The sequence below is a fragment of the Pseudophryne corroboree genome, chromosome 3, assembly GCF_028390025.1.
Source record: "Pseudophryne corroboree isolate aPseCor3 chromosome 3, aPseCor3.hap2, whole genome shotgun sequence".
Taxonomy (NCBI): domain Eukaryota; kingdom Metazoa; phylum Chordata; class Amphibia; order Anura; family Myobatrachidae; genus Pseudophryne; species Pseudophryne corroboree.
The window spans coordinates 379,266,283-379,286,086 of record NC_086446.1 but is presented as its reverse complement, the minus strand read 5'-3'; the positions used below and the strand labels follow the sequence as shown (position 1 = coordinate 379,286,086).

The 19,804-nt window shown below is 43.6% G+C and overlaps 1 protein-coding gene across 1 annotated transcript in view; it reads left to right on the top strand.

The window, feature by feature from the left end:
• Window positions 1-16,914, top strand: part of C1QL1 (complement C1q like 1) — a 176,029-nt gene extending 159,115 nt beyond the window's left edge. Inside the window, exon 2 of the mRNA XM_063963564.1 lies at window positions 15,542-16,914. Within this exon, the coding sequence (XP_063819634.1) occupies window positions 15,542-15,721 (180 nt within the window). The 3' untranslated portion in view covers window positions 15,722-16,914. The remainder of the gene's footprint in view (window positions 1-15,541) is intronic.
• Window positions 16,915-19,804: the final 2,890 nt, after the last annotated feature.

Sequence of the window (19,804 nt, the reverse complement as noted above, 5' to 3'; positions counted from 1 at the left end):
TCACAGAAAATTGCATTGAACTGCACTGTTTTTTTATTTACTCATACAATTTAACCATCGCCTGTTTTATTAAACTGTATGTATATAATTAATCACCTAAAGCTGAAGCGCGGTTGGAAACTTAAGGAGCTCATTGTACTGTGCAGCAATTAAAAACCCTTGTCTAGCACAGCTGATTGGAAACAGTTATAAACAAAGTAACTGAACCCAATTTTTGCTATGACTTATGTAATGGAGTTAAAAAATATTTGTACAGGTTTTTTGTACATTCTGCGACAGTGGAAAGGATTTGGAGGTGGACGCAAATATTGGCGCTAATGCGTGCGAAAAAGACACCCACTGCCAGATTCACTGATTCACTGCCTGTATCCGAAGATGTAGCATTGGATCAACAAGTCAGCATTATACCTCAGAGCAACCCTAGAGTTACTCAGAATGGCCGTCACAACTACACTGCCGAAGCCAGTGAATCTGTGTCCGAGAATGCAGCCGCTGGCTTTGGCATGCCCCAAAAATGGAGGTGACAAGCCTCTGTTTTAATCAACTCTATCCATTGATGCCCCCCAACGCCTGCAGCGTGTTAATTAGGCACCATCGCGACACATGGTGGTTCCTGCTGTAATGTGTAAAAGCGAGCTCTGCCTGTCATAATGTGTAAAGGGGAGCTCTGCCTGCCATAATGTGTAAAAGGGAGCTCTGCCTGCCGTAATGTGTAATAGGGGCTCTACCTGCCGTAATGTGTAAAAGGGAGCGCTGCCTACCATAATGTGTAAAAGGGAGCTCTACCTGCCGTAATGTGTAATAGGGGCTCTACCTGACGTAATGTGTAACAGGGGCTGTACCTTGCGTAATGTGTAATGGGTTCTACCTAGCGTAAAATGTGACAGGGCCTCTACCTGGTGTAATGTGTAAGAGGGGCTCTACTACTCTATGACTACTGTTCAGCGTAATATGACTTGGTATTATTTTGTTGCAACGCCCCTTCACCATGAAGCCACACCTCTATATTTTTGTCACGCACCTATGGCGCAAACTGGCCCTATTTTAAATATAGGGGGGTGCCGATGCTGTTTCTTGCACACAGCGCTTAAATGTCTAATTAAGGCACTGATTGTCAGACACACAGATATGCAACTTATTTGGGCCAATAGTCTCATTAGTATAGGAAAGAAAGTACAATGCCACGAGTGTAGGGAAAAACAGCATCAGAAGCTTGTGACTCAGAATCAGTCCCCATCACTGTATATACAGACTGTAAGGATTTTGAGTATAATAGAAAGAGCCAGTAGATTTAGGGGCCTATGCCTCAAGGTGAACGGGCCTGTTTTCAGAGCTTGGCTGCGGGAACTGATGCTACCTTCAGATAGTGGGAACTTGCTGAACTGTATAGTAAGGAGATCCAAAATGCAAAGAGGGATCCATTCAGATCACTTTGCTTCTTCACTGTGCACACGTGTGACCTAAGATAATACATGCTCAGTAACACTGGCTGGCAGTATAATGTTCACTATTGTTTAGTGGCGGAAGTGCTCCAATGGATTTCTGTATGCTGACACATATTGCGCCGAATTAGATACACAAGGCCCAACCCTTTACGCAGCTAAGCCTGATTACTATTGGCACAATATGCGCGATAATGGGGAAAGGAGATTGGGCGTGATATATCATTTGAATACCGCCCAATATGTGCATGGGGCCATTGCATATTAATAATGAATGGGTCACTTAATCTTTCAAGGAAACATTGAACCTGTGGAAAATCTTCCCATTATTCCCACAGATTACAGAACTCCACATTCAACAATACTAGGATTAGTCTCCAGCAGACTTCCTTCCCAAGTTGCTCTATACTCCAGAAAATCTCTGGCAAGCAGTTTAACCACTTGCCTAGCAAAAGTGTATGGAATATAACCGCAGTCCGGAGTGCATTACCTGCCAATACATCGGTGCTGCCCTGCTGCTTCCCTGTCTGTTATGGAGGAAATCCATTGTGAACAATGGCTGAACAGGATTTCCTCCTGCTGCTGCAGCCACCTGGTAGCGATGTTGCCATATGCGACTGCCGAAATCACACCCTAGAATGCCTTGCGAGAGGCATGCTGGGGCACATGCGCCAAAACTAATAGTGCGAGGAGAGAAACAATGTTCCCTCCCAGCACAACTATGCTGATCTCTGCATGTGCAGAGATCAGCTACAGCAGAGGGGGGACTGATTTCACTGGGGGTGGGTAGGAGGGGTGGGATTGCTGCGACACACAAGATTTTTTGACTGGACGGGGATATATTTTAAATAATAAATGACGTGTATAGTGACACATGAGTGGTGGTGGGGGAATAAACAGTGGGGGCCCACTGACAATGGGGTTGAGGGTGGGGGTTCTGTCTCTGGGAACTGTCACCACTGGGGGGGGCTTGATAATGTTAGGGATCTTTAACACTGATGGGGGGGGGGGGCTATTTTTAATGAGGTGATTTCACAATGGGGTCCTATTTTTTTAAACACAAAAATATAGAAATAAATTATTAAAAATACTCTTTAAACTTTATTATATAAAACAAATGACATTTTTTTTTTTGTTTTAAGGGAAAAAAATGTCAGTTGAGTGGTTAAAAGACGTTCCTGATTTAAAACTACCACATAGGTATTATGAATTACCTTAGTATTATTGCAGACACAGGAACTCTTCCAAAATATTGGAAGGCTACAGTATATGTCAATTGGAATTATATGTTCTTCTACATTTAATCAATGTTTCAGACAAATGGAATGAAACCTTGTAAGTTGCTAGGTGTCTGTTCAAGGCTTCTTACTGCATACTGGGTCTTTCCTTGGAGCGACAATCTTCCATATGAAAGATCTGGGAAAAGTACAACATGCAGCTTCTAAAGTTCTAACAATATTACTTTGCTTAAAAGATTATTTCAGAAACCCAAATTATAAAGAAGAAGGAAAGTCTAGTTTACAACTAAGGGGTAGATGTGTGCAGTGAAAAAGTGAGCCAGTGGCAACCAATCAGCTGCTACATTTTATAGACTGTACTTGATAAATGTTACTTCAAAGCTGATTGGTTGCAATAGGCAACTTCTCCATTGACTCACTTCTCCACTCTTTTCATTGCTTCATACATCTCCCCCTAAAACTATTTTTTATAAAAAGGGTCTGATGCAGATTTGCATGCAGGTCAGCCACAACTGCACTCGCAATGCATGTACAAACTTATATGTGGATACTCATCAGTATGTAAAGATGGACGCATCTATGGGACTGCATTGCACAGATCCTTCTGCATCACCATTATCAACACATGTGTGCACCAGCCTATACTGAGAAAGATCAGCAGAATTTAGACTGAATCCTGCGCACCCACAACTCAGACACCACACACCCTCGCCCAGCTAAGCCTACGTGCGTGCTGTTACCCTTCAGCCGCAAGTACTGAGCAGTATCTCTGAATAGCCCATAGGTACATGTGCTCGGCTACATAGCATGCTATGTGAAAAATCACAAAATTCACCCACATAATGGACTTACATGAAAATTTATATTAGCCACTTATTCTTCATTCAGCCAAAAGAAACCCTAAATACTCTGTACACCAGGGTTTCCAAAACTCTGTCATTACAGTCCAGGTTTTAAGGCTATCTACAGTATGCTTGAATCCAGATGGTTAAATCAAATTGACTGAGGTACTAATTAAGTCACCTGTGCTCAAGCATGGATATCCTTAAAACCTGGACTGTAATGGCGGAGCTTAGGAAACTCTGCTGTACATTATAAAATACAGATAAGTTCAACTGTGTATCATTTTGACGATGATGACGATCAGGGGTGTAGCGGGAGTGGCTCCAGTGGAGCGCGAGCTCCGGGCGCCAAAAAAGTTAAAGGGCGCTCTGCCAGTCACCACCTTCCTCCCTTCCTGCGGGCCACTGGACTGGCAGCCGCAGAGAAGGAGGAGAAGTAGATGTGGCACACACTGACTCAGACTTGGAGACTGTGCAACAGGGTTACTTCTGTCCTGCAACTCCACTATCTGCCTTCGCTGCTGCAGCACCTCCGCTGCTGCAGCACCTCTCTCTTTCCTGTACTGCAGTAGCTCTCTCTGCCCTAGCTGCTGGTGCTTTATTTTCATTGAGGAATTGGGTTGTGAGGTCAGGTCAGTCAGGACATATATATAGTGTTTTTAATTTATTTAAATTAAACAAGTAAATAGTTAAATACAGCTACTTCCATAGCGGCTCTACCATGGTGTAATGTGTACAAGGGGCTCAACCATAGGGGGTCATTCCGAGTTGTTCGCTTGTTGCCGATTTTCGCAACGGAACGATTAAGGCAAAAATGCGCATGCTCATGGTACGCAGTGCGCATGCGCTAAGTATTTTAGCACAAACCTTAGTAGATTTACTCACGTCCGAACAAAGAATTTTCATCGTTGAAGTGATCGGAGTGTGATTGACAGGAAGTGGGTGTTTCTGGGCGGAAACTGACCGTTTTCTGGGAGTGTGCGGAAAAACGCAGGCGTGCCAGAATAAAACGCAGGAGTGTCTGGAGAAACGGGGGAGTGGCTGGCCGAACGCAGGGAGTGTTTGTGACGTCAAACCAGGAACGAAATGGGCTGAGCTGATCGCAGTGTAGGAGTAAGTCTCGAGCTACTCAGAAACTGCTAAGAATTTTCTATTCGCAATTCTGCTAATCTTTCATTCGCAATTCTGCTAAGCTAAGATACACTCCCAGAGGGCAGCGGCCTAGCGTGTGCAATGCTGCTAAAATCTGCTAGCGAGCGAACAACTCGGAATGACCCCCATAGTGTACTCTGTATAAGGGGCTCAACCATAGTGTAACGTGTATAAGGGGCTCTACTGTGTGGCGTAACATTAATAATGGACACTACTATGCGGTGTAAATTGAATTGGTACTGTACTGTGGCCACACACCTTCCTAATGAAGCCATACCTCTATATTGATGTCTTCAACAAGCACTGACCCTATTTTAAACATGGGGGCACCCAATGGAAACTTTTACCCTGAGCTCCACAAGGTCTAAAACTGGCCCTGTCACCAATTTAGGATTTTTAAATATTGTGTCTTTCTAAATGTAACATGTCACCACATGTGGGCCCGGACCCCAATTCAGTACAGGGGATGGGGGACGCCAAAACATACTCTTGCTCCGGGCACCATGGTGCCTAGCTACACCTCTGATGACGATGATGATCTTTAACTCATTAGTTTTTATTTTACAACCTTTCCAGTCATAATTGAAGGCAACCTGAATAAGAAATTGAAAACCCTATATGACTTAAAAACATTTAATACATTGGAAAGGGGTACCGGCGTGATGAAAGGTCTTGGGTGCATAGGCGTGCGCACGGGGGGTGCCTGGTGCGCACAGGCACCCCCTAATGTCAGGCACCCCCCCCCCCCCCCCCGCAGCTCGTCACGCCGATCATCGCTGTCTGCTGCAGTAGCACACTGATACAGCGATGATCGTGATCGGATAACCTCCTCCTCGTGCTGCCCTAACAGATTTGATTCACTGTCTCCCTCCCGAGTCCCGCTGCGCTGCACTACCGCCGCCGCCCGCCGGTCACACACTTACACACAGAGCTGCCTGTCACTATCAGCTGTGCGGCAGCGGCTTTTTCCTGGACTGGTGGGCTGGCCGCATACAGCCCAGCCCACCCACCGCCACTGTCATAAACTGACTGCCTCGCGGTGTGAGTGTGACGTCATCACGTCACACCGCGCCCTCCCTCCCTTCCTTCCTTCCTTCCCTCCTTCCCGCCCTGGCTGAGTGGCTGCGCTGTGGGCTGTACTCCCAGCTCCGGGCTAAGTAAAAGAAATAACATTAATTAACAACACATGCTAATTTCAAGTGTGTGTGTGCCCTGCTCTGTCGCCCGGCCTGGACGTTGTCGACCGTTGGAGGGGGACTCGGAGAGGAAGACAGTAGTCGTCCCACCATCCTGCCTGATCCTCAGCCTGCCTAATGTGAGTGAGAGACTCCCTGTCTCTCAATCTCTGTTATGTGTCATCTTTCTGCCTGTGTAAGGCTCTCTGTTACATTGCTCACAGTTTGTCTAGCATTGTGCATCTTCCCTGACTATTGAGGCACAGAATAGAAGTTATTAAAAGTACAGGATGAGACTAAAAGAACTGGTGTGCAATTATGATGCGCGCATGCATATTCACGCAAACGCTGGCTGCAGCTATTCGCTACACGATATTCAGTGCAGCTTGCCGTGATGCGCATGCTCGTGGGTACACACTGTGACAACAATGAGGCTGGCTACATCTGTAGTGGCGGTGCTAGGGGCATCAAATTGATTAGGGCCAGCTCTGGGCATAATGTGAATTTGGCTGATACCGTGTGGCATAATATGAATTTTGGCTCATACCGTGTGGCATAATATGAATTTGGCTCATACCATGTGGCATAATGTGAATTTGGCTCATACCGTGTCGCATAATGTGAATTTGGCTCATACCGTGTGGCATAATATGAATTTCGGCACATACCGTGGGGCATAATATAAATTTGGCTCATACCATGTGGCATAAAGTGAATTTGGGTCATACCGTGTGGCATAATATTAATTTGGCTCATACCGTGTGTCATAATGTGAAATTAGCTCATACCGTGTCGCATAATGTGAATTTAGCTCATACCGTGTGGCATAATATGAATTTTGGCTCATACCGTGTGGCATAATATGAATTTCGGCACATACCGTGTGGCATAATGTGAATTTGGCTCATGCCGTGTGTCATACTGTGAATTTGGCTCATGCTGTGTGGCATAATCTGAATTTGTCTCATACCGTGTAGCATAATGTGAATTTGTCTCATACCGTGTGGCATAATGTGAATTTGGCTCATACCGTGTGGCATAATGTGAATTTGGCTCATACCGTGTGGCATAATGTGAAGTGGGGCACTACTGTCAGTAGCTGGTGAGCATGGGGACATGTGTGACAAATGCTGGGTCCTGCGGAGGTGGGGTCTGATGGCATAGAAAGAGGTAGATGTGGCTGTGATGGCACGTGTATATTTTAAACTGTACTTGTGTTATATTAAAACTCAAATGTTCGGCCCCCTAAGTCTCCCATACTTTTCAGAATGTCCCACTCAAATTTAGGGTGTGGGTGCTTGGGGTGCAAGGGGTGGGTGGTGCATATGCACCTAGACCCACCACTCTCTAGTTCTGCTGCTGGGTCAGAGATAGATTGGGGAAGTGCAAGCAGCAATAGGGTGCAGCGGCAGTTAGGACTCAGGGTTATGCTGTAGCTGACAGTATCGGCCGGTGGTCACACCATTATGTTTCATTTTATTTCTCTGGGGTGTATTATAGCTACTTTATTATTAGGAACTAGGGAGAAATTAAATTAAGTCATGTGATTTTACTGTGAGAATGTAAAATAGTGCTAGACATGTCCCTGTGTGGTGCTAGACACGCCCAAAAGGTGGTGCTAGACACGCCCCTCCTGCGGTGCACCCCCTAATAAAATTAGCTGCGCACGCCTATGCTTGGGTGCCAGCCAAAGCTGGACATGTGGCGTGACCCATCAATCTGTTAAAAAAGAATGTATGGGGAAATAATCAAATACGTAGGACAGAATGCATTTCATGCATGGAGGTAATTAAACACTTGAGTCTGGGAGTGCTTACCTCCGGCCAGGAAAGGGTTAATGGTTTCTGTAGGAGGCTTGGTTGTGAGGTGGGGTGAGGTCTGGTAAGCCTATGGAGTGGGTGTTAGGGGGTGGGGTTTTAGGTCCATTGAGGTGCTTTCCTCTCCAATACATGTTTAGGCTGATTCTACCCTACCGAGCTCAGCGGCAGCACTTGTCCAGGTGGGCCTCATGTTGTTGCGTCATTGGGGTGGGAGGTGGATACCTTGGGCATGGTTATGTGTCTGGCTGCTTGCTCCCCATGTGGTAAATTGGTGTATGTATGCAGTTGGCGATCTTGCAATGTGTGGGCCGTTCTTTTTGTTCCACCATACTTTCCTTCTTTTTTCCTCTTTTAGTTATTATTATATATATGCTAGTTAGATATATTTTAATAGTTTAGTTCTAAATAAATAAAGCTGACCTTACTTTCCCCTTATACAAGTATTTGTGTCTTTATTTATAAATGATCAAGGTTGTATTGTTTACCCTTGTACTGTCGGGAAGGGGGCATTCATTAGATGATGGGGAGTTCAAGGTTTCTGCAGCCCCTCATAGTTCAAGGTTTCTGCAGCCCCTCATACAGGATAGAAGGGAGGGGGGGGGGTATACTGTTTAGATTTTACTTGTTTAATGACTTCTTAGACACCAAAATGACCATTCTGCCATTGCAGTGATTCCCCAATTAAATTTTTTCAATGAGATCTTTTTCAAGCTTACAGTAAGCTCTTTTATTGTATGCCATATAACTGTTGTGCACTTAAAACACTGATATTGAAGCAGGATTACATTAGATCTGAAGATAACTTTAAATATAGTTGGAGACAGCAATGGACTGGGGCTCTAATTCGGCCCGGGCATTCGTGAGCGCGCGCCACGATGTACGGAGGCGTGCCGCGAGTCATGGGGGCATGGACTTGTGGCACCCACCCCCGTTACCATGGCAATGCTTGCTTGGGGCAAGGTGCCTCGCTACGCTCAGAAGAAAGAACAGATTACTATTCCAATTGTAGCCCACGTGGAGTTAACAAAAAATAAAAGAAAAAAAAACCCCAAAAAACTTGTGTCACTCATTGTCATGTTAACCTTTTGGCCTATTGACCTTTGTACTTGTTGACCTTAGACACAGTAAACCTTTTGACCATGTTGACCTAATGCATGTCGACCATATGGTGTCGACCTATTGACTGTCTATTCTAGACAGCTCAGCTCTATCAACCGTCATCCATCATATATACCAAGTGTGGCCACATCCGCTGACACCGGGGGCGGATTGACCATAGGGTTCCCCATGAAGAATCCTGGTAGGCCGATATGTCTGTGTGGCCTGTTTTGTGTTCTGTCATGTGGCCCCAGCCCACACATGACAGGCAGCACACCGCACTCATGTGTTATACTGTACCTCGTGTACTGCCCATATCGGGCCACTTCCACACAATGGTACAGGGCCACTTTTAGTTCCCAATCTGCCCCTGGTCTCAGACACAGTGGCAGCAAATACGTAAGGAAAGCCACATTTGCATACAATCAGGCCCTATAATAAGGGATACCGCCCCCCCCTCCCTCAACAGACCCCACCCCCTCATCAGACCACACCTCCATTAGGGCTGCTTCCGTAAATTTCCCGCACTGGTTTTCCATCCCAATCCGCCCCTGGCTGACACCATCTGAAGACAATTTGTTTTTTTGCCACTTTAAAGAAAAATAGACTTGCCAGTATTGTGCTGATGACTTCATCACGCAGGTTATTTAATTTCCTATTGAGTGTCTCCCCCAGCAAAGGACAGCCTGTACAATAATGCTTTATGGCACAGCCAATGCTGTAACTATTAAGACATAGGGGGAGATTCAATTTGCCGCAAATTGGCAGAAATTGCTTAATCTGTGTTACTATAACGTGGGTTTCAAATGGAGATAAATGGAGATAATGTGCATATTGGCTTGTACCTCCACAGTAGGTAAAAAGTGGGGTATAATCCTTATTTTAAAGCACAAATGTTGGGACACAGTGCAGTACCAGTGGGGAACTCCTCCCAATGAATAATGTATTTATAGGGTTTTAAATTGTAAAATATGGGCAATAAAGACATAATTTTTCAAGTACATACATTTTTTGTACTTGCAGAGTTGCAGGTGTTTTGTTCAGACTTTTATAAGCTTATATATACATACCTAAAGATTGCTATAGAGACTCTTTAACGTACCCCAAACACAGTAAACATTTTTCATTTGCTATAATACACTTCCTGGCTATAATTTTTCCATTATTTATAAAAGTTGCAAATTTCAACCAATTGACACCATTTAACTGTCTCCAATACTTTGCTTATTGTCTTCTACAGTACCCTGTCCTGCTATCTTATTTGCCACCGTTCTGTGGTTTAGGATGATTTCTCCACTTTTTCATGGACCTCACCTTGGTCACATACTGCAACGTTACGATGCGACATGGACACAATCCCTTGCATTTGAATTGCTAGGGAATCTTGAGCATACTTCATAAATATACCATGATATACTGTGTCCGCAGTAATGAAGAATGGGAGCTTGCAGCTAATTGAATCACCCCCATATTTTTATTGAATCTCCCCCATATTGTGGTCCCTTCAAGTATAATAAAACATCAAAACAAATTTCTTCAAATTACAAATTTTGATAGACCTTGGTGCCAGTCTGAAGTCAATTACATAAGTAGCTTATGTCATCAGATGTGCCAATTATAAATATATAGGATATATTGTACACAGGAAGAGATCATATATTCCTAATCCTAAATTATTTATATTTTTTAGTGATATTTCATACATATGTGTGTCAATTAATGTTTGTTTGATTGATTGATTGATTGATTGATTGATTGATTGATTGTATTATTATGTTTCTATGAGGTTTGAAATAATAATTGAAAGTACTGTATAAGAATGTCTGAATAGAATGGAATGTTGGCACAAGACCTACCCAAGTTCTAATTCCCCCCAATTACAGTAGCATATACATTGCCTTTTATCAGTGATCTCACAGGGGAGGGGGCTGGAGGAACGTGTTCTATAAGTTTAATGTATAGGATGAAAAACTGCCTTTTTTTTTCTAGAGATCAATCTGCTATTGACAACACGATTCCTGTTTCTTCCCATTTATAATGCCTCTGGCAACATATTATACTAGATTATCAGAAAAGTTGTTTTTTTCTGTCTCATTGATTCGCCTTTTTATTCTCAGAAACTCATTTGGATTATTGTATATGATTTTGTTTTGTTTTTTATACTTGAATTAAATATTGTAGTTACTGTATGTTGTTAATTTAAACATAATTAATAATGTTTTGTCTTTGCACTCTTAAGGAATTAAATTGCTACATAGCTTGGTTATTATATATGCTGCATAACTGAAATATATGGGATTGTTTGGTTAATAATAATAATAATAATAATAATAACAGGTTAATTTAAGATTTGTTTATAGTAGGATATATGATTAACAGAGGGAGTTAGGTATCATTAGAGATGGAGTTCAATCATTTTTAGACAGTCTAGTTGGTTTTGTTGTGATTAACCCTTTGCCACATACATGTCTTGCAATCTCAGGTCAGTACTGTGCATGACAAAAGGCATTTATGTAAAAAGCAACTGATAACTTACATACCTCCCCACTTTTGTGGTATGCAAGGAGGGACATTAATGGCAAATTTGGAGGCGTGACCTCACAGTAAGGGGCATGGCCTTGCAGTAAGGGTGTGGCTTCACGGCAAACGGCGCGCTCGCAAACCACGCCCCCCGTTTTGGTCACTATGGGGGCATAGACAGTGCTCAGTGAGCTCTGGCCATACCCCCTGTCTCTCTCTGTCGGGGAATAGACAGGGGTATCTCCCAACTGCCTCCCCCCCCCCCCCCACACCGAGGGACACTGCGACCCGCAGTTGGTAGGTATGAACTTATAAGTGGCATTTTCTTGGCAAGTGACAACAATAGCAATGGTATATAATAGGATTTACTAGAACTGCCACCACATCATGCATTTTAAGGGAAGAGCAGAACTGCTGCACATGCCCAGTGGTAACAACTGTGTATGTGGATCTGAGTTCTCAATCAGTGCGCTGGACCAGAGAGTAGCTACTTGATAGAGTATACAGAAGCCTTACCATGAGGTGGGGAAATGTGTACTTAGAACGTGCAGTACTGGTTCTATTACGCTTGTATATTTATTTATTTGTTTATTTATTTATTTGTTATGACATGTTTAAGCTTTTCCTGACCACTTATTTATATTATTAAAATGTTTGAATCAGCCTATACTATAGCCCATCTATAGTATTAAATCTTAATACTGTAATCCATACCCTATCCAGTGAATAAAAAGACCAATGTTACATTAATGTCCAGGGTCATTACTAGGTTCTACTACCGCTGCCCCAGACTTCCGCAGAGTAAGAGCTTGTGGACTGTAGTTGGAAACCCCCCTCTAGAAATCCTGCGTTTGCCACTGAGGAACATGGGTATAGAGAATGTACGACGAAACCTTTAATAGCAGCAACAGAACAGAAAGAGTAGAATAGCGTCCACACTAGGCGCAGGGTGCTGATTTGTGAGGAGGAAATATTTTAATTTGAATTGGTCTAATAGTAGATGTAATGTATCGCTACCACTACCGTAGCTTTACATATGCTATTTTGTGCTAGAAAATTAAAATATGTCCTTCTCACTGATCAGCAACCTGTACCTACAGTGATCACCAGAGGAGGATTTAGATCTCATGGGGCCCTAAACAAGACACCGATTTGGGGCCCCCCTTCCTGAAACAATCCATACTGGCGTCACCGCCCTCCTGACTGTGATTGCTGTTTTTGTGCCTCCCTCCCTCACACGTCCATGAGGCGGCAGCAGCAGCAACACAGGTAATACCTGAACTTCTGCAGTGGGGGCAGATCTGGAGCCTCCTTTCCAGCAATGTGGGGACTGATTCTGCTCATCTCCATCCTATGCCACCAGCTGCAGCTCTCCCAGTAGCTACACTGGTGCTGGGAGAGCTGCTGGTGGTGGAGGCTGGAGATGAGCAGAATTGTCCCCAAAGAGCAGCACCAACATGGACAGTTCTGTTCTTTTCTTTAGGTGGAGGTCACAATTGACATTACCCGCTGTGACAGGTTTGTGTTGCAGGTTCAGAGGGAGAAGGAGACCAAAAGGGGGCAACAACAAAGGGGGGAGAGAGACTATGAACAGGTGCAAGAAACAAGATGGGAGCTGGTGGTAGGGGATGCAGTCAATTTACCTCCAATCAAAATCCTGATGGTCGGAATCCCAACAGTAATTGACCGACGGTCAAAATCCTGACAAGGTCAAAATCCTGACATGGACAAAATACCGACATGTAAAATGCCGACAGGTCAAAATGCCGACATTAGTTTTTCATGATTTTTTCATTGAAACCGACTTGTTCATACTTTACCATCCAAGTGGACCTGGAGGGGGGATAAAATAGTGCCCGAAGCATGGCGAGCGCAGCGAGCCATGCGAGGGGACGCGGTACACGTATATGGTGTCCATGTCGACCTATGTCGACATACACAAAAAGGAAACCGCATGTCGGTATTTTGACCTGTCGGCATTTTACATGCCGGTATTTTGACCTTGTCGGTATTTTAAATGTCGGGATTTTGACCGTCGGTCAATTACTGTCGGGATTTCAACCGTCGGGATTTTGATTGGAGGTATTTCATACCGATCCCGATGGTAGACGTTTATGAAGAGAGAACAAGAGAGGCAGAGAGAGAGGAGAGAGTGAGCGGCAGAGAGATTCAGAGAGAGGAGGGCAGAGAGAGAGAGAGAGGAGAAAATGAGCTGCAGAGAAAGGAGGGGGACAGAGAGAGACAGAGAAGAGAGATCAGAGAGAGGAGAGAGCGAGCAGCTGAGAGATGCAGAGAGAGTAGGGGGGCAGAGAGAGATGAGAGAGAGGCATAGAAAGGAGAGAGATAGGGGGAAATAGAGTAGATAGAGAAGCAGAGAGAGGAGAGAAAGAGAGAGGCACAGGGAGGTGAGGAGAGATGAGGGAGAGAGACACACAGAGTGAGAAAGAACCATAGAAGGGGGGGGGGGGGGGGCAGAGAGGAGAGGAGAGAAAGAGAGAGGTACATAGAGGAGAGGAGAGGTGAGAGAGGCACAAAGAGGCGGGAGGGTGGCACAGAGATGAGAGAGAGGGGGCAGAGAGGAGATAAAGAGAGGCAGAGAGAGAGAGAAGGATAGGAGAAAGGGGGGAGGGGCAGTGAGATTGCATGGAGTCATCAGTATAGCTAAAAAAAAACTAGATAAAAGGAGATTGTGCTACTTCATGCGGTATGGTGCCTGGGATCCTGATGGTCAGCATACTGACATCGGGATGCCGGCAGGGGGTGCAAGCGCAACAGAGCCCCTTGCAGGCTTGCTGCAATCGCCACGCAGCAGGTCCTATTCCCACTCTATGGGTGTCGTGGCCACCCAGGAGCAGGAATAGACCCTGTGTGTCAGCATTCCGTCGGACGACATTGTGATTGCTCGGGATTCCAATGTCGGCATGGTGACCGCCAGGATCCCGAGCATGCTCCTCTATTTCACATAACTGGATACATACTACTGTAGTTTCTCATTTCCTGCAACTCTCCTGTCCACCACTGCACACACTAATGTAAATGACAGCAAATAGGAGATGTAAACTCATTCTGCCCAACCTCAAGCACCAAGAAAAAAAAACCTATTGTAAATGGGCAAGATGTTCTAATATATAAAATAACAATGTTTAAAAAGATGCAGTAGTGATTGCTGCTGGGTTCTGGTCCGGTCTGGCATTTATATTTTACCCCGCAAGGGTGCCATAACCAAAAATGTTATGGCACACTTGTAAAGTAGGTTTAACAGGGCCCAAACCTAAGCAATGTATAGCCCCTATTCCACGTTCTGCCGGGGCAGGGAATTGGGGATATCCAAATGTTGGAAATCCCAGATTTGCTTATTCTGACCATAAAATCGTCAGGTTCAATGAGTCTGGAATTTTTGAGGGCGCTGGGGAATTGCAGCTCTGATGTATGGCTCACATTAGTATGCTGCGAGTAAAGTACAATTTGTGTACATGAAATAATATTAAATGAAATATTTGCCATTGCTCATGATCCATTGCAAACAAGCAGTATAATAAAAATCAAAATAAGGATAAATTTACAATGAGTGTAGGACAATTATGATTATGAACAATGGTAGCTAAACAGGTCTCTTTGGCAGTCTAAATGCTTCGTTAATACATTTAATGCAAATGGATATCTATTATAATCTATTTGTGTAGTTGTTGTGTGGAATTATTGTAACATTTGATAATAGCTACACTATCACATGTGTAACCTATATTCCAAACTAGAACTGGAATAAATGTCTCCATTCCTCACTGGACACACATCTGAAAGACTAACCACAGCGCTGAACCACACAGCCCCACCACCCACACGTACACAAATATTACCTTACACTAGTAATATACTTCTTCATTCCTATTAGCCCTTGCTACATTGAAAGAGCTGTATCTATCCCACTTACAGTCCCAGAGGATCCAACTACAGCAAAGAAGTTATGTCAGCTGTAAACACAAATGCTGCCACAAGAGGGCATGGTTTAGAAAAAAAAAAAATATGTTACCATACCATATTGCCTTTACATTTCTATTATGCTGATTGATTTATGTATGCTTCTGGAAAATAATAATAATAATAATAATAATAATAATAGTAAATTACGATGTCACATTTTTCTTTACACTTTTTTTTCTCTCTCCCACTCCAATTGCTATCCTTCTAAAATTCTCTTATTCTGTCTCTGTATTGTAGTAGCTGTACCTAATCTACTTCTCTGTATCCTCCCAGGTCCGTGCCAGCGCCATTGCTCAAGATGCAGATCAAAATTACGACTATGCCAGTAACAGTGTTATCCTTCATCTGGATGCGGGCGATGAAGTCTACATAAAACTGGACGGTGGTAAAGCTCATGGGGGCAATAGCAACAAGTACAGTACCTTCTCTGGCTTCATCATATATTCAGACTGAGAACCCTTTCTCTGGACTGCCCCCTGCTTTGCCTACCCTGTCAAGGAGCGGGGAGCCCAAGAGAGAAGCATGGGATGGCTGCCTAGAACACTCCTGTCTCCTTCATGGCACATTGTGCTTGGGATTGTGTAGCCACCTCCTCATCTTTTATCAACAATCTCTCTTGTGTCCTTGGTACTCATGTACCTTCTCCCATGCTTCACTTTGTTGTTGTTCAGTAAAGCCTTACTAATGTATTCCTGGCCTATCATCGCTCTTCCCTCTATCCTTCACTGTATCGCATTGATGAAAGTCTCTTTCCCATAGAAAGTTTGAGCCTATACGCTCATATTGGTCTTTGTAATTCCACTCATCTTCTAACCACTACACTTGATAGGCTCCATGAAAAGTCACGAAGCATTACCTCTGTCTTACTAGTAGATTTAATTTCCTAATCCAGACAACAATTCTGTGCCACAGCATCAGTAATTATTTCAATGACTTCCAACAGACTCCAAATACATTTTACAAGTCTTACTCTTACATACATCTATTAAGTCCGTCTGTTTTTTCCCCACTCAGTCTCGCTATATATCCTTCCTAAATTCATTTTGCTAAGCACATGCATGTACATCTTTATCATACCCAGGGATGCTGACAGTTGTGCCAGGCCCAGGTACTGAGAGGGAGCGTGGCCAATGCAGGGAGGTGTGGCCAGCCCCCACTTTAGGAAATATTCAGCAACACACGTCGCACGGTGGGCGCTGGCATGGAGGCTGATGGGAGCCGGCAGCAAGGAGACGAGTGGCTGCTTCTACAACTGCCTCTCTCCCTAGCGCAGCACACAGTAATCACTCTTGTCCCCACTCCAAGTGCAGGCGCTATCTACAATGGGGGAGGGGGGGCAGAGGGACCCGGGACCCTCCAACAGGCCCGGGCCCAGGTAAAGAGCAGAGCCGGCCCTAACCAATATGATGCCCTAGGCAAGATTTTGGCTGGTGCCCCCTAGCACCGCTGCTAGTTCTGCAAGAGATGCCTGGCATGAGTCCGCTGGCAGCTCTACTAACTTCGGGCGCATTTTGTTTATGAAACTGCATCTTATTTACATTACTATATGGCTAGAATGTACAAGCAGCTTCTACTGATTAAAATGATATGCGGCATGCCTATATTCTGTGTGCGACTGCGGCCGTATCTGCATATACGAAATGCTACATTACAGTTATTTCCAGGAATACACGCAACGTAGCATTTCATATGCAGATACAGCCGCAGTCACACACAAAATATAGGCATGCCGCATATCATTTTAATCAGCAGAAGCTGCTGGTGCCCCTAAGCATACCAAATGCCCTAGGCATTTGCCTAGTTTGCCTATGCCTAAGGCCAGCTCTGGAAAAGAGTATCCCCCCTCTCTGCGCCACTGATTATATCCCATGCCTCTAGCCTTTATTATATATTTCCCTGCCGAGCTACATGCCTTTATCCCTTAACCAAGTCTAATCCATGTATCCATCAACAAAATCTCATGTCAACAACTCAACACCCAACTGCAAAACCTCATATCTCTGCATTAACCCCCTTGGATGTATCCTTCTACTAAGCCTATTACTTTTATTCATTAACCAACTCTCATTCAGAATCCCTCCATCAACCTCATGCATTAATATCTATGCCAAACTTCCTGCCTGCATTCCCCTACCACCCTTAATGCTAATTCATTTCTACACCCCCTAAACTATACTGTACATGCATTTCTTAAACTTTTTTCCTTCTGCTCCTATTCATTTTTTATTATCCATGATGTTTAATGATGTTTACAGTTAATTACCAAATCTATTAATTGTATCCCAACATTGACTTTGATTCTTCCATTATTTCCCAATCTCCCTAATTGAATTCACTTCTCCCATCATTGCTACAGTATGGCTACTCCAGTTTCCTGCCTCAGTCCAAAATATGTTTATCATGACTAACTCCATCATTCCCAAGCTTTATTCCTCCCTTCTACCTCACTTTGTGTATTTCTAGCTCTCCCAAATAAATCTTTTAATTACATATATATATATATATATATATATATATATAGTAATAAATAAAAAAAGAAAGATATCTCCTCATCAGACTAGAACCCATATACTGTATACAGGAGAATCTTTCCTTAAGTCAAGCGCTCCGTTATCCACATGGGCCTGTTGTATTGTGACTTTTTTCATTTGAAAGCAGATTCAATCAGATTTAACAGCAGCATCCAAAGGTGTACTTAGAGACTTGCTGATTAAAAACAGTAACACTTTAATGCTAAAATAATCTTTTATTCTGCACTTTATGTCCACATTCTGCAAATATCAATTAATTTAGATCTGTGAAGTACAGCATCTCCGGGTATCTTTCTGTACTTAAAGTTGCAACCCTGTTGAGCATCAGAATGACCTGGGATACACAGAATAGTTGTTGCAGAAATCAATTTATAAGTCCATTACAGGTGCATGAAAGGGAGGGGTTGAACTAGACTGGAAATAATAGACTGACCTGCTCTTCTAGTGGTCTGTGTCATGTAATAACTAATAAGGGCAAACAGACTGGCATAAAAGCTTCACTTCAGCCTAGCCACCATTTTGTTTTGTAGGAAGTTTGAAATGTGTGTTGCCAATGTAAATGGATAATGGGTTGCATGTTTAAGTCTAGGTTTTATTTACCTGAAGAATTCAATAATACCTGATCTTACATTAAGATAGGAGATATGTGCCCTGTCTACTTAGATCCACCAAGTTCTCCCTGCTATGTATATCATGGGATTTTCCTATGTCAGAAGCTTTGTCTTTTTGTCCTGTAATGATTATGTGGGATATCTAACAAATGTTTATTGTAAATATAAAATCCTTCCAGGAATTGTAAAATTGTGTGGCTTTTCTTTCTGTTGACAATGTAACTTGTAGTGGAAAGATTATGGTTGCAACTTATCAGTAAATGTAACTACAATCATACTGTCAGTAAACTGATGGACAATCATAAACATTACATTTTTGCTTATTAGCAAGAAAATCTAATGCTGGATACACACTTGCCGATATATTGTTATCACATTCAACAAATGACATACTGTATTGTGTGTGCAGCTGATATGTCTATGAACGATATGGTTCATAGACATGTCACGCCGGCTGTGCAGAACAGCAGATGCCGGTAATCTTGCAGATACTACCTGCTGACCAACCCATATGCCGGCCGCAAGAGCCAACAACAATGCCATTACCGGTTCCTGTGGCCAGGCATTTTGTGCATAAACATTACGAGTCATTATATCGGTTGGCGGGAATGTTGGTCGCCATAGTGTAGACTCGCCCAAGATATCTTGCTGCCACTGTTACACCACACACAAGCCAAGGTCAGAGCAGGCTGTAAAACAGGGGGCGTATTTATAATGGGTGCAGTGTGCATTCGTGGGACTGAGGGGGCAGAAGCAGAACCAACTTCCTAAAGAGTTTCATGGCTCTGCTTCTGCAGTGGCGTAACTATAAATTTTTCTCCCCCAAGCCAAAAAATTCTTCGGCGCAAATCCCCCCCCTCCCCCCCATCCCCCATAATTGGCACTAGTAAAGGGACAAACATGCGCGCGCCACAAAAAGGGTGTGTGGCTTCGTTGAAATGAGTGTGGCTTCTCATAAAGGGGCGTGGCATTGCAGGAAAAGGACTACCTTATTCCCCAGTTTTGCAACCTGCACGCCCAGACGTTAGCCACCACAGGAAAGAAAAATAATCCTGATTCATGCCCCTTACATTATTTGTAATTTTTCCTCCTTATAGTAATGCTCAGTATACATTATGCCACATACTGCAATGGCCCTTAGACATTATGCCACACACAATAATGCACATGACACAATATGCACACACCGTAATGCCCCCAACACATTATGCCACACACCGTAATGCCTGTGACACATTATGACAGGAATCGCAATGCCCGTTATACATTATGCTACACACTGCAATGCCCCTGATACATTATAGCACATACAATGTCTGTGACACATTATGACACACACCGCAATGACCCTGAGACATTATACCACATACCACAATGCCCGTGATATAGTATAC